General features: G+C 43.8%; 1 protein-coding gene across 3 annotated transcripts in view; it reads right to left on the bottom strand.

Moving 5' to 3' along the window:
• The window catches only part of NAIP (NLR family apoptosis inhibitory protein), an 85,590-nt gene extending 72,749 nt beyond the window's left edge, over nucleotides 1–12,841 (bottom strand). The window contains exons 1-2 of one of the 3 annotated variants that reach the window (XM_033928796.1): nucleotides 12,538–12,841; nucleotides 3,746–4,323 (exon numbers count right to left, since the gene is read on the bottom strand). In XM_033928796.1, coding sequence (XP_033784687.1) covers nucleotides 3,746–4,292 — 547 coding nt within the window. In that variant the 5' untranslated portion in view covers nucleotides 4,293–4,323; nucleotides 12,538–12,841. Of the gene's footprint in view, nucleotides 1–3,745; nucleotides 4,324–12,086; nucleotides 12,480–12,537 lie in introns of those variants that run through there. The other 2 variants (XM_033928723.1, XM_033928884.1) reach the window with 2 other exon arrangements.
• Between the last annotated feature and the right edge of the window lie 1,728 nt (nucleotides 12,842–14,569).

Here is a 14,569-nt window from a genome sequence, read left to right as displayed (position 1 = left end):
TAGAAACAGGATACTGGGATTGATGGACCATTCATCTGATCCAGTATGGTTATTCTTATGTACTTCACAATTATAAAGTCTTAGAGCCTGAATAAAGATTTAGACATTAAAAAAAAGTTATTCTTTATTAGTTTCCAAATTTACATCACCAAAAATTAGAGACAAAAATTTTTGAAATATACTGTAAAGCAACCAAAATACATAGAAAACAAATAATCATTTTTGCCCACAAAACTAAGGTAAATATCATCCAAAATCTAAGAAAAAGAAAAATATCGATCATCTTTCCCCTATACCAATTTCAATCAGACTGCTTTCTTAGAATCTACTAAAGATAAAATAGCGACCCTTCCACTTTATTGGTGACCACGACAGTGACTGGTTAATAAAACTTTATTTTTGATATAGACATGGAGGGGCGTAATAAAAAAAAACGTCTAAGTCCCCTTTTGGCCTAAGGCCTTAAACGTTGAAAGTAGAAGCAGGGAAAATGTCCATAATTAAAAAAAACATCCAAATGGAGTTTTTTTTTTTGATAATGGCCTGCCTCTACATTCAGCTGTTTAAACGCCCAGACCACCACTACGTCTACACTTATACCCCCACGACGTCTACACTTATACCCCATAATGAACCCGAAAAAATGCCTAAGCCCCAAACATCCAACACAAGGGCTTTTAGGCGAAGGAGGAGCCAGTCTTTCGCCTAAAAGCTGGATTCTTTAACCAGTGTCTGTCAAAAACAACACCGGTTACAGAATCCACACCAACCCCCCCCCCCCCCCGACATCAGGGCAGGAGGGAACCCAAGCCCTCCTGCCCCGCGGCACTGACCCCCCCCCCCCCCCCCGATTACATTTGGGGCAAGAGGGAGCCCAAGCCCTCTTGCCCCACGGCACCCGCAGCATCCCCGATTACAATCAGGCCAGGAGGGAGCCCAAGCCCTCCTGGCCTCTCGCCCCCCACCCCCCACCCCCCTATATGATCAGGCAGGAAGGAACCCAACCCCTCCTGCCCAGGTGGCCCCCTACCCCCCACCCCCCACTATAATACGAGCAGGAGGGATCCCAGGCCCTCCTGCCCTCAGTTTATATTCAGGCCAGCAACCAGCACCCACCCACCCCCCTCCCGGACTTGTTGCAGGCCTCTGCTGGGCCACCAGGCTCTGCACCCTGTCCCCCCTCCCTGCTCTGCCTATTGTACCTCCTCTCTGCCGATATCCTGCATGCCGCCACACGTTCCGAATGATCCGCTTACCTGGAATCCCTGGTGCTTCTGCCTTGCTGCTAAGCTGGTCGCTACCACAAGTTATGGCTTCAGCTGTATAAGCAGGAATGCGCTTTGGGAACTGCTGTTCGGCACTGAGTGGCTTCCTGAATGGCTCCCACGAATACTCGCAAGACTTGCCACAGCCATTCAGGAAGCCACTCAGTGCCGACCAGTAGCGTCCAAAGCGTGCTCCTGCTCGGTACAGCTGAACCGCTAGAACTTGGGGCAGCAACCAGCTCAGCAGCAGGGCAGGAGCATGGAAAGCTTGCTTCTGCCCGCTACACCTCTGGACCACCAGGGATTCCAGGTACATGGGTTATAGGGAAGGCATGGCGGCATGCAGGATATCGGCAGAGAGAAGATACAATGGATAGGGCAGGGAGTGGGACAGGGTGCAGAGCCTGGGAGGGATGGGGAACAGGGTGGAGATCCTGAAAGGGGGAGGGGGAGAAGGGGGCTGAGTGCAGTGACTGGCAGGGAGGTGGCTGGGTGCAGTTTCTGGCAGGGCAGGGCACTTGAATATTAAGCTGTCCATCTTATATTCAAGTCAACCATTTTTCCCTCTTTGGGGGGTGGGGGTGGAAATGGGGTCTCGACTTATATTCGGATCGACTTACATTCGAGTATATATAGTATACAGTAGAATACCAGTTAACCAGTACTCAACCAACCGGCACTCTCAACCAACCGGGAAAAAAAAATCACTGGCAAAAAAGATCATCTTCCCTCCAATCCCTGAAGCAGCAGCAGGAGTGGTAGCCGCTCCTGACCCAACAACGCCCCTCTGTCAATCACCGATGCAAAAGCAGCAGCCAGTCCTGACCTGAAAAGCCCTCCTCCTTCCCTCTTACCAGCCCCCAAAGCAACAGAGGCAGCTGGTCATGGCCCGACAACATCCCCTTCCTCCCTCCCTTCAGCCCCCAAAGCAGCAGCGGCAGCCGGTCAACAGAGGCAGTGCTAATTCCGCTATATCTTTTTAAGATATGGCGACCAGAACTGCACACAGTATTCAATGTGTGGCTTCACCATAGAGCGATACAAGGGCATTGTAACATTTTCATCTTTGTTTTCCATTCCTTTCCTGATAATTCCTAACATTATATTTGCTTTCTTAGCAGCTGCTGCACATTGTGCTGAGGGTTTCAACATATCCTCAACAATGACACCTATATCATTTTCCTGGGCTGTGATGCCTAACATAGCTATAGTTTGGGTTCCTCTTTCCCACATGCATCACTTTGCACTTGTTCACATTAAACGTCATCTGCCATTTTGATGCCCAGTTCCCAGTCTCACAGAGTCCTCTTGTAATTTTTCATAATCCTCTCGCAATTTAACAACTTTGAACAAATTTCTGTCATCAAAAAATTTAATCACATCGCTAGTTATTCCCATCTCTAGATCATTGATAAATATGTCAAACAGCAGCGGTCCCAGCACAGACCCCTGGGGAACCCTACTATTTACCGTTCTCCTTTCAACCAGGTCTTTTTTTTTTTTTTTTAATCTTTATTGATTTTCCAAACTATCAAAGTGCAATAAACAATTGTACATACACTGGGGGGGGGGGAGGCGGCATAAAATGGCCAGGCAGGAGCAGGCCAGATGGCAAGGCACAGCATGGAGGAAGGGAGACAACAACGGTAGGGGGAATGATTTTATTTTTGAATTTAGTGATTTGTCTGTTCAGGAAGAAATGCATTTGTTTCTTTTCCTCTGGGGTTGTACTGCATGCAGGGTCTTGCACCTTAGGGTTTGTTTGTATATATTAGTACTTTTAGTTTTTGGTCCTGTATTTGCATGGGCTTATCTGTGTTCTGGTAGGCATGAATATTGAGAAGCATAAAGTGTGCTTTGCGTAGTTTAATTTTGTGGCTAACCATTATGTATTGTTATAGTGTGTGTGTGTGTGTATGTGAATAATGAATGGAAAAATGGTGTTACAAATAGTACTATTATGGGGGTGGGGTCTGGGGTGGAGATGGGTGGGGTCTGGCTCACGACTTAGCCCAGTGTTCAACTGCCGATCTGCGGACAGGTGCCAGTCCACAAAATAATTATTTTATTTCCGTCGGTCCATAGGTGATAATAGGTTGAAGAACACTGCATTAATCAGTCATCATGTACCAATGCCCACTCTCTACCCCTAAAACATACACTAAGACCTTGCTGAGTTACAAAAAAAAAAAAAAAGTATTTTTTAATATGTAGATTGCAAGACCACAGTTAGGATGTGGCTCCTGAGATTGGCCCACATACACCATTTTAAAGTGGCAGTAAGCATGCATTATTGCTTACCGTCACTTAGTAAAAAAACTATTTTCTAGTAAGCAAAAATATGAATAGGCTTTGTACTATAGTGTGAAAAATTAGCTCAGTATTTTCAGTAAAATTGTTTTGTTGACTAAGTAATGAGCCGGCTCTTGTAAATATTCAACAGGATGTGCTACAGAAAAATTTTAAAATACAACTTTTACCTGTAAAGAAAAATCCTGCGGTGGCTAGCAATGCAGGCTGTGTCTTGGTATAGAAAGGCCAGTTGTCATAGGACTCCAGTCTAGCCTCCTCAGCTTTGTATTTTTCTGATCTTTCTGCCAAATTCTCCTCTGGGTTCTGGACTCGAACATCATACTTTGGAATATTCCCTACATCTTTTCCTTGGATGAACTCGCAGTCAGGTTGGAATTTCTGATGATCCTCATAAGGAGGAGTCCTGAGACTTGTGCTGCAGAAAACTAACCCACAACAGAAACACTGAACACTGCGTTTTAGGCCAGTGTAGTAAAATCCTGCAGCAGCCATTTTCTTTGGGCACCAAGAAGAAAGTGATTCATAGGATATAAATGATTGCAACCTTTTCAATTCACTTCTCATGTGGCATTTGTAGCTTGTTTCAAGTTTCTCGAGGATGTCTTGCCGTTCTTTTTCTAGTTCACCTACGACTTTTTCAATGTTAATGTGTAAAAATGACAGTCTAGTTTGAAAATCAGCCAGATCGTACTCTGAGTTTTTCCTGGCTTCCATGTCCACAAGAGAACTCCAGAATATCCGATATCTGGAAAAATAAGAATACAAATGTAATAATTGATCTCTCATTATATTGAAGGGCTTTGTTTGCTAATACTCAAATTTAAACACAAACAATATGGACCAAGGGTCTATTTAGGCTGATCAAAACAGGCTCGATTAAAACTTAAAGGCCCAATGTATATCTGAACTTCAATTAGGGTAATTCCATGTCAACTGGTACAATTTCATCTATCTCAGAAATTGATAAAAAAATTTCAGGAGATATGTTGGAGCCTCTAATGAAGATATTCAAAGTTTTGGGGCATAATCTCAACTAGGTCCAGAGTTAGTGGCCCCTTTATTTGGGCCACTCTTTTGTACTGTATCCATGAAGATACTAAAAAGATGTCAACTTTGGATTCAGAGAGGGGCCTTAGGCATCTGAGACAATCAGGCCTGTCGTTTTTGCATGCAGTGAGCCATTTCCTGCATCGGGTCGGCAAAGGTGATCATCGGTAAAGCTGTTAAAACAGGTTTAGTGACAACTGCTGGCTTTAGTGCTTCTGAGCCAAAGACCTCAGTGTAGACCAGGGGTGTCCAACCTTTTGGCTTCTCTGGGCCGCATTGGACGAAAAAAAAATTTCTGGGGCCGCACAAACACTAACACTAGCTGTTGAGCAAAAAAAAGGTTCAGCAGGTCCCAAATTTGTACTCACTAATATAGAAGATGTACATATCTAATAATAAACCTTCATAAAAAGCAGTAATACTTAACCTGACTAACTGATCCTCCATGTGCACCGCTGACAGTGGGAGCAGCCACAGGCTTCCGCATCCCCCCTCTGATGAGCAGGAATGCGCGCTCCTGGTTCTCCCATTCACTTCTATTACAGCTATGGTGAGCCTCTTAAGAGGTGAGCCTCATCAGAGCGGGGATGCTAAATCAGCTGTCAGCAGCGCATGTGAAGGATCGTTTAATCAGGGTAAATATTACTGCTTTTTTGGCCTCCCACTTTGAGCTTAGGCTCCCTCAAAATGAACATCTCCCCTGCTGTAGCTAATAGGGATCCCCAAGCCTCACCAACTGACAGCCACCTCCTCTCCCTCCAACTTCCCAAGTTCTGCAGCTGGCAGCAATATTACTGCTGCCTTCCCTCCCTCCCCCCTTGGCTTTCATGCATGCATGAAAGCAGGGGCAGCTTGAGGATATTGCCATTGACTGCAAAGCTAGGAGATTTTGAGTTACCAGACTGGAGGAAGATGTCTTCAGTTGGCAGGGCTTGGGAATCCCCACTAGCTCAAGAATTTATAAATTGCACTCAGGCGGGGAGAAACTTTGGTGCCCATCCACTAATTTTGGGCTCCAGTCCCTCCCCAAAATCAGCTGTATATGACTATGCCACTGAATATAAAAATAATTGTGATGCACATATCCCAAAGCTAACATATTCCAGTTAATAAATTCAAAATAAAACAATTTTTTCTACCTTGTTGTCTGGATGTTTTGTTTTTCCATCATCTTGGTCCCAGTTTCTCTTTCTGCTTTTTCTCTATCTTCAACTAATTCTCTTTCCAGTGTCTGCTGTCCATTTTTTTTCTCCTCTTCTCTCATTCCATTTCCTGTCCAACGTATCCTTTTCAACTTTCTTAACTTTTTCTTTTTTGCCTCTGTCCACTCAAATCTTGCCCTTTTTCTCACCCTTCTTCTTTTAAAATGTTGAGCTACCTTTCAATTTTCCATCTTCTCTCAGTCCCTAGCTCTCCCATTTTCTATCTCACTCCTTTCACAGCCTCCTATTCCCTTCTATCTACTCTCCATTACTACGTTTCTACCACTGTACTCACCGCTCTCTCTCATCTTGTCATCTCCCTTTTGACCTCATCCACAGGGCTCACCACTTTAAGAATCCCCCTCCCTCTCTCCTCTGGTCAGGCTATAACTCCCTGTCCCTTTCTTTCCATCTCTTAGCATCTTCTTATCCCAGCTCTCTTCCCTCCTGCCCTCCCATAGGTCCATCTCTGCTCATCTAGCCCCGTGATCCAACATTTTGCTCCCTCTCTTTTCTGTTTTTCTTCTTCCCTCCTCCTTTGATGCTGAACAATGAAATGGAGGAAAAAAACAGAGATGCTGCATCTCTCTGTCTTCCATCCCCAGGCCTAACATATCTCCCTCCATCCCTCCCTTCCATCCCCAGATCCAACTTCACTCCCTTTCTCTTCCCAACTGCCCCATTCCATCTCTCCCCCTGCCTGCCTGCCTCCCTTCCCCAGGTCCACCATTTCTCCCTTTCTCTTCCCAACAGTTCTCACTTCAAATATCTCTTTTCCTCTTCCTCTACACCACTCCAGGTCCAACTTCTCAGACCATTGCCCACCATCTCTCTCTGTGCTCTGTTTCTGGCCCCATAAGCTCTCCCCCCACGCCCAATCTAGCACTTCTTTTAATACAAGTCCAGGAAGCTTCCTCGGCCCAGTATGTTCTCCCCCTTCTCTCCGCGCCCATGCATCTCTACCTCACTCCTCTCCCACCACCATGTCCAATAATCCTCTCTCTATCTCTCCTCTCTCTTCCCAACAGTTCTCCTCTTTTTTTCATCTCCCCATGTGCACCATCTCTTTCCCTAGACAGACACCCAATTCTCCCTTTCTATTCTCTCCCTCACCTCAGCATCTCTTTCTCTTACTCCATCCATTCTTCCATCCTATTGCTCATGTTCCCCTCCCTCCTTCCATTCTAAGTTAAAAAAAAATAAAAATAAAAAATATCAAATAACTTGTAGAAGTGGATTTTTACAAAACAGCAGGTCCTCCTTCATGTTTTAGCATGGAATAAATCAGCATTGAGATTTTGCTTCAGAGCAGTACTGTAAAAAGCCCTTGTTTCTGTTGTGTTAATTGTGCAAGGCATGGTACTTTGTATTTTTGGGAACCATCATATCTCATAATCTAATATGTGATAAATATAAAGAAACCAAGCAAATTGAGTTTCAGGTTTTTGTTTTTTGCCTTTGTGGTAAATATAGAGCCATCCGTGATTGTGGAAAATCTTTGTTCATGGCACCTTGTCATTCTTGGTATCATAAGAACCTTCTTGTTGGTGGTTGTCTTGGCAGGTCCAGCATTGGGCTCCCTTGCTGCAGTCCTCCGCGTGCGGCGTTGGCTCCTCGCGAGCGATTCACAGCTGCTTTGCAAGCCTTCTCGCATTCCCTTCCTTCTTTGCCTCCGGCGAGTGTTTATTTTATGGTCGGCTCCCTTGCTGCAATCCTCCGCATGCGGCATCAGCTCCTTGCGCGCGATTCACGGCTGCTTCATAAGCATTCTCTCTGATGTCGTGACGTCAGAGGGAACGCTTCTGACACAGCCGCAGATCGCACAGGAGGAGCCAACGCTGCACGCGGAGGATTGCGGCAAGGGAGCCGACCATAAAATAAACATTTGCTGGGAGGCAAAAAGGAAGGGAATGCGAGAAGGCTTTTGAAGCAGCTGTGAATCGCTCGTGAGGAGCTGGCCAGAAAACTAAATACCCACTGGAGAGAGTCACAGAAGGAAGGGAGGGAGAAGCTTGGGCCGCACGAAACTCCTTGCTGGGCTGCATGCAGCCCGCGGGCTGCGGGTTGGACACCCCTGGTGTAGACCAAGGCTTTCTACTTCCACATGTGAAGTGGAGGAGTGGCCTAGTGGCTAGAGCAGCTGCTTCAACACCTTGTGGTTGTAAGTCTGAGTCCCACGGCAGCTCCTTGTGATTCTAGAAAAGTCACTTAACACTTTCTTGCCCCAGCTACAAAATAAGTACCTGTCTAAAATATGTAAACCACTTTGATTGTAACCACACAGAAAAAGCAGTATACAAGTCCCAAATCCTTTACCCTTTAAAACACATGCGGGATGCAGTCCAGTGCTGAAATAATAAAGGTATGTTTCAATTTAAAAATGTTTGGGTTTACTGAATGTAACAACAAAAAGTTTACATAGGGACAACAAAATAATATGATGAAAGATAACAAAAAGGAAAAATTACACCTTTCAACCTATGCTTTACTATCAGATTAGACCCTGCTTATCATCCCACTATCCTGAGTACAATGCCTTAAACCTGCTGTCAGTTTTAGACAGGATGAGCTACGGTATGAAAAGCTATATGAGAGGCCGCTGAAAAGTTCTCAGCCCAACCAACAAAGGGCTAGATTCACTAAAGATAGCGATTCAATTCTCTGGCCGATTTTCCAACAGTGATTGATTCACTATCAAGTTTGCATGCAAATGATTTGCATGGAGGGAAAGGGAGGGGCCTGAGCCAATCAGGGACTTCCTTTGGGGGGGAGGTCTTTCTGGGCAGGAGGGATCCTCCTGCCATTTGTTTTAGGTTCGGGTGGATCACCACGATTTGGGGGGGGGGGTGATTGTCGGGGTCATTGGGGAGGGCAGTCAGGAGTGGTGGGGGATTTTTTTTTTTAATGGGACAGATATTTTATGTGTGTAATACATGCATAATATCTGTGCCATTGAAAAAAAAAAAAGCAGGCAGACCTGTCGGTAACACAATTACCGACAGGTCTACAGCAATCGGGTTTTAGGATCGGTAAAATCCGATGTTAAATAGCCAAGCAATGTAAGTGAATCGATTGCTTGGCTATTTTGCATGGGGCTTTACTAATTTGCATGGCCGGATCAGAAAATGGGTGATCGAGGGAAAAAACACATGATGGGCCGTTTAGTGAATCGGGTCAGTTAGCAGCGATTGTCGCTAAACCTGGGAAAACAGGTTTAGCAATGATTGCTGACTCTAGTGAATCTAGCCCAAAGTTGGGGCAGTCTCCATCCAGAGATATACACTTAGGCCCAGATTCTCAAAACTTTAATGCAGTCATTAAACTGGTTTCCAATAGTTTAACCTGCACTCATTTTAGCAGCGGATTATCAAAACAGCTTATCCTAGTCTTTAGCAAACTTTCTAGCAGTCTCCCTCACTGCCATGTAAATGGGCTCTTCAATATTGAAATGAGCACTCCGGTGGATTCAAGGAAAACGAAAACAGCATGGAAAACATGAAGAGATTTCTCCATAAAATTTGTTGAAAAGGTTCTTAGCTCTTGAAGTATCATACTATTTAAAATTTCCATGTAAATGTCTTGTTAAATTACAAGACATTGAATATGTTTTTTGGGATCTTATTCAATTGCAACAATTCTTATTAGCTCGAGAACAGAAATAAGCTTTATTTTCAACGTGTTTCATAACTGAGAATTAGGAGGAGGTAAGAGTCCCAGATAATATGGAAGGGTCTAGATTCATGCGGATGAATCAAGTACCATTTCTTAGTTTTCTTTTTATTCCTTTTTGTAATTTGATTGGTGGCATGTCTTCTCACTTGTTGTGGGCTTTGAAAGGAATTTTGTTTATATGTATAATTACTGTTAATTATGTTAAGATCCTTTTTTTCCCTTGTATCATCTGATATTGTAACTATTAAATCTGCATAAATAAATTTAAAAAAAAAAATAAATTGTTGAAGGAGCCTTTTTATTATTATTTCTGCTCGGTGGAGCAGAAAAACAAAACTGAGGAGACTGCAAGAGCTGTTTCTTCCTGACTTTACTGGTTCAGTTATTTTTGTGGATAATAATGAACGACCTGGGTTTCCAAAAGAGAAGGAAATGAGCCAGCAGAGTGTGGTTGATCCTGTTTTGTCAATGTCTTCAGCAGATCCTTTGTTTGGTGCCCTGAACGGGGGTGTCTGTCTTGCTCGTACAAGCAGCCCCCACCAGGAGTGACCCCCCCATGCAACAGTGTTGTCAGGTTTGTGGTTTTCTCGCACAGGTGGGCTGCTTTTGGAAAATTGGTTGCAGGAAATTTTGAGCAGTTGTGGTTTGTGGGTTTTTGGGGGCTGGTTTCTGATTTTAAGTCTACAATTTCAGTAAGTCATCTATAGGAGATGAAAAAGCTATTTTACAAGGGATTCTTTACTCACTAGAACTTGCAGAGTGGGAAGCAGATGAGAGATCTGTGGTACTTTTTGTACACATAAGAGCTCTATCAGAGATCTGAACCTTTTAGGGCCCCAACATGATTGCAGCAGCCTCATGGGTACCTACCTGCAATCAGTCATTATAGACTTATTTACTCTTGGGAATATGAAGAAATATGTTGGGCTGCTTTCTCAATAATAATAATAATAACTTTATTTTTCTATACCGCCACAATCTTGCAACTTCTAGGCGGTTCACAAAGAAGAAGAGCTGTACAATCAGCGAATTACAGTAGATGAATACAAGGTGGTTGAAAGGAAAATTATGTTTAAATCATTTTTATTAAACAACACAAGTGGTAGAAAACAGTAATATCAGAAACAATTTTTTAGGCATAAACCTCAGCCAATCCCCCACCTCCCACCCTCCCCGGGCAGCAGCAGCGGCAACCAAAGAAAATGACAATTGTAAGAAGCAAACCAAAAGGAACAAATTATAAATCCCAAATTTTCTGCTGAACATAAGGAGTGAAGGTAAGGCTGAATAGCTGCCAACATTGACAGAACAAGCGTCCCGCTTTAGAAGACAAGTCCACAATGTCTCTGCGTTCCAGCAACATTTGATGCAACATTAATACTCTCCATTGAGAGATGGTGGGAGGTTGAGAAGAACGCCACTGTAACAAGATACATTTGCGGCCCAACAGTATGGTTTTTCTAAGAAATGCTGCACATCCCTGTCTAGGCGGATGAAAGCGAATTTGCAAGGTAAAAAGAAAACTGGGATGTAGCCTCCAGGAGCACTGCCACAACTGCGCCACAGAGGACACCAAGTGAGTCCAAAAGGAAGACACCAGCGGACAAGTCCAAAACATATAGGTTGAATTATAAGAAATTAACTATTTTACATCTTACAATTGAAAATAGGCTGGAGTTCAGAAAAATACCTGGCCACCCTGACAAGCACAGTTGGCCCAACCACTAGGCAAAGGAACAGTCAAAGCAAAACATAGATCCTGACATTTACACAAATGGAAAGAATCTGCATTTGTATAGAATGTGTGTAATAATGCTGATTGTTGTATTTAATTATCAACATTATTTTTTTTAGAGGGGATGAGGGAGCTGCAGGCTTGGGGGGGTCAGAAAGTTAATTCAGGGGCTTGTAAAACTAAAGGTTCGACTAAAGTACTGGCCCTGGTTCCAAGGTACTTTTGTCATCCTGAAACAATTAATGAATAAGCAATCTGAATAAGGAATTTTCTTATACCCAACAGAAGAGGGAGGAAAAAGTAAGTAAGGAGTAAAACACGGACCTCGCGGATCTTAACTGCACGTCCTTAAAAATCTGAGGGCCATGTCACGGTTAGCCTCGGCATAGGTTATGGCTCTGACAGACCTCTATGACAATTTAACAGATCCTAATGCTTTCCACCCCCCCCTGCCCTATGCTGAGACTAAAAGTGGCAAAACTTTTGCCCTGAGGTCTGTGCCACTTTTAGTCTCAGTGAGAGAGGGAAAAGCATTAGGCTCCGTCAGAGCCATAACCTATGCTGAGACTAAAAGTGGCACGGACCTCAGATTTTTAAGGTCGTGCAGTTAAAGTCCATGTTTTACGCCCTCCCAAAAAAGTATGAATGAACTAGGAACCTCAGCTGTGAAGTAAAATGATGTATCCTTTTCTGTTACCCTATAAATTTACTTCCAAATCTGTGCTGATTTTAGCATTCTTGTATTCACAACGGAAAGAGTAAAAACAATGTATCCTACCCCTAACCCCTGAACAGAGAGTTTATTCAGGCCTTCTATATTTCTTAAGAAAAAGAAGGGGTTCTCTTCCTTACCTAGATCTTCTGAGCGGGAGAAAAGGGGGTAGCAACCAAATCCTAGCGCAGGGAGCTGAAATAGTTAATGTTATCAGTGAAAAGCACACAAACATTGCAAGCAAAGGGAGCGAGAGGCGTGGCGTGGCGTGTCGCGTCGCTAGTTTCCTGGTCGGGACCTGTGGCTGCAGCCTGCTGCAATCTGCTTCCCTGTAGTTTCACTTTTCTTTTTTCCTTCCTTATTTTAACAACCCTTTCCACCGTGCTTAATCCCTCTTACTTAAGCATACCTCTTCTCCTACCGCCTTTGTTTAATTAAGACAAACTTGTAATTTGTTTTCAGCCTCTACTTTTATGTCAGAGGTTTTGTTTAAATTGTCTCTCTCCTATTTTTTTCTGTTACGGGTACAGCATTTTATTAGTATGGCTCTTCGTACCATTATGGCCTTTTAGGTACCTGAATGTAACTCACCTTAGGCTAAATCCAGATTTTACTTGTGGCGATGGCAATAACTTGACAGCTGTTCTTCAATGCACATCAGGGTGGCACAGCTGATTCGCTGCAGCTGGGGAGACAGGGGATGAGTATGACCTCCTGAAAATGTCCCTTTTGTTGGTTTGAACTTGGAGGAAGGTACAAAGCAAGGAAGGTTTGATGGGATGGTCAGCCTGGTGTGTGGTTGTGGAGAGAACTACAATGTGGAAACAGCCTGCCCATGTGGGCAGGGCCAGAAAGTAATAAAAGGGACTAGGTTTGTGAGCATATGGTCTTTGGTTGCCCAGCCCTCCTCCCTCCAAGGTCCTAGCACTAAAGGGGAAGGCCTGGAACCTAAGACAAGAAATTTGCTGTGCATGGTGTCCTTGAAGCCCCTACCACATGGCAGAGGGTAGGTGTGAAATATTCCTAGTGGAATGTATTGCCTTACTTCTGGCAGGATTTTCATTATGCCCATGGAAATCCTCTGTCCAGAGATGGGCAGGGACATTAAGAAGGAAAATTGATTAAAGGAATGGAATGGCATTTAGTACCTGCTGTTTCCTGACACTAGTGGATTACACTGAAACTGGATTAGAGTGTGATTTTTCTTTTTCCTCCTTGGACTTGAGCCTTTGAGAGGGAAGAAGTTGATACAAATTGCTCACACAGGTATTTTGAACTGTAAATATCAAGTTACTATATAGTTTATGAGCTGTGCTTGTTGAATTCCTATTCAATAAAGCAAGTTAATCACCAAGGCTGATAGCTGTTTATTGCTGAAAATATGCCCAGGACACAGTACCCTTTCACCTACCAGGATTTAGTCCAGTCCTGGCTTTGGCCTACACCCAGCTTGAAAAAGACTGTTTTGTAGATCCTGGTCAACCAGCTTGAAAAAGACTCTGCTTTGTAGATCCTGGTCAAAGTACCCAAGGCAAAGACATCTGTGAGACCAGGGTTACACTAGCATGGTCAAATGCTACCATACTGACTGGGTCAGGACAAATTCTGAGGCATCTTGTAAAGCTAAGGCTGAAAATACAGAAAGGTAAAGATGTCTCCTTCCAGTCAATCCCCTATATTACAAGATTTAGAAAAACAAAAGACCCCCCCTAGATTCATTAGCCTTGATCCTCCCTCAAGTTAACATACAGATTTGAGAAGGCACTAAGAGCTAGATTCACAAAGCCCACCGATCATCTTCCAACCCCTTTGCGACCCGATCATCCTCTGATCCACACATGCAAATGAGGGGGAATGGCATTCAAATGTAGGCAGGCAGCGATTCACTAAAAAAAGAGGGACATTGACTGGGCTGACCAATCCAAAAATAAGCGACTGCTGAGGCCCAGTTGCTCAGGTCCTTTCTGACTGTCCTGCCGTCTGCTTCTCTGCTCTCAGCCCTGATCTACTGCCACCCTGCTCTCGCCCTGAATCTCTCCTGCTGCCCTGACTCTCCTGCCCTTCTGCGCAGTGCAAGCCTGTGGTTTTAACCCACGGGCTTAAACCACAGGCTTGCGAAGAAAAAAAAAAGTTTCCTGCTCTGCTGGGCACGGAGGGCCAGCGCATGCGCAGACCATCTACAGCGTGCCCTTAGTGAATCTAGCCCTACCATTTTGATAACGTAAGCAATCTTGATCACCACCACTCCCAAATATGGTTAAACAAAAAAGACAATGTTTTAAAATATACACTTGTATTCAGTTATCTCATATCTTTTTAAAGCACACATAATAGAGGCCAACCTAGGTCCCAAGTACCTAGCTAGATCCCAAGTAGTAAAACAGATTTTATGCTGCTTATCCTAGGAATAAGCAGTGAATTTCCCCAAACCATCTCAAAAATGGCCCATGGACTTTTTTAAGGAAATTATCCAAATCTTTTTTACACCCTGCTAAGCTGATTTCACCACATTCTCCGGCAACAAATTCCAGAGTCTAATTAAACATTGTGTGAAGAAACATTTTCTCCGGTTAGTTTTAAATCTACTACTTACTAGCTTCATCACATAGCCACTAGTCCTACT

The sequence above is a fragment of the Geotrypetes seraphini genome, chromosome 1 (genome assembly GCF_902459505.1).
Source record: "Geotrypetes seraphini chromosome 1, aGeoSer1.1, whole genome shotgun sequence".
Taxonomy (NCBI): domain Eukaryota; kingdom Metazoa; phylum Chordata; class Amphibia; order Gymnophiona; family Dermophiidae; genus Geotrypetes; species Geotrypetes seraphini.
Note: the sequence above shows the minus strand (reverse complement) of the source record. Positions and strands in the feature narration are given on the sequence as shown.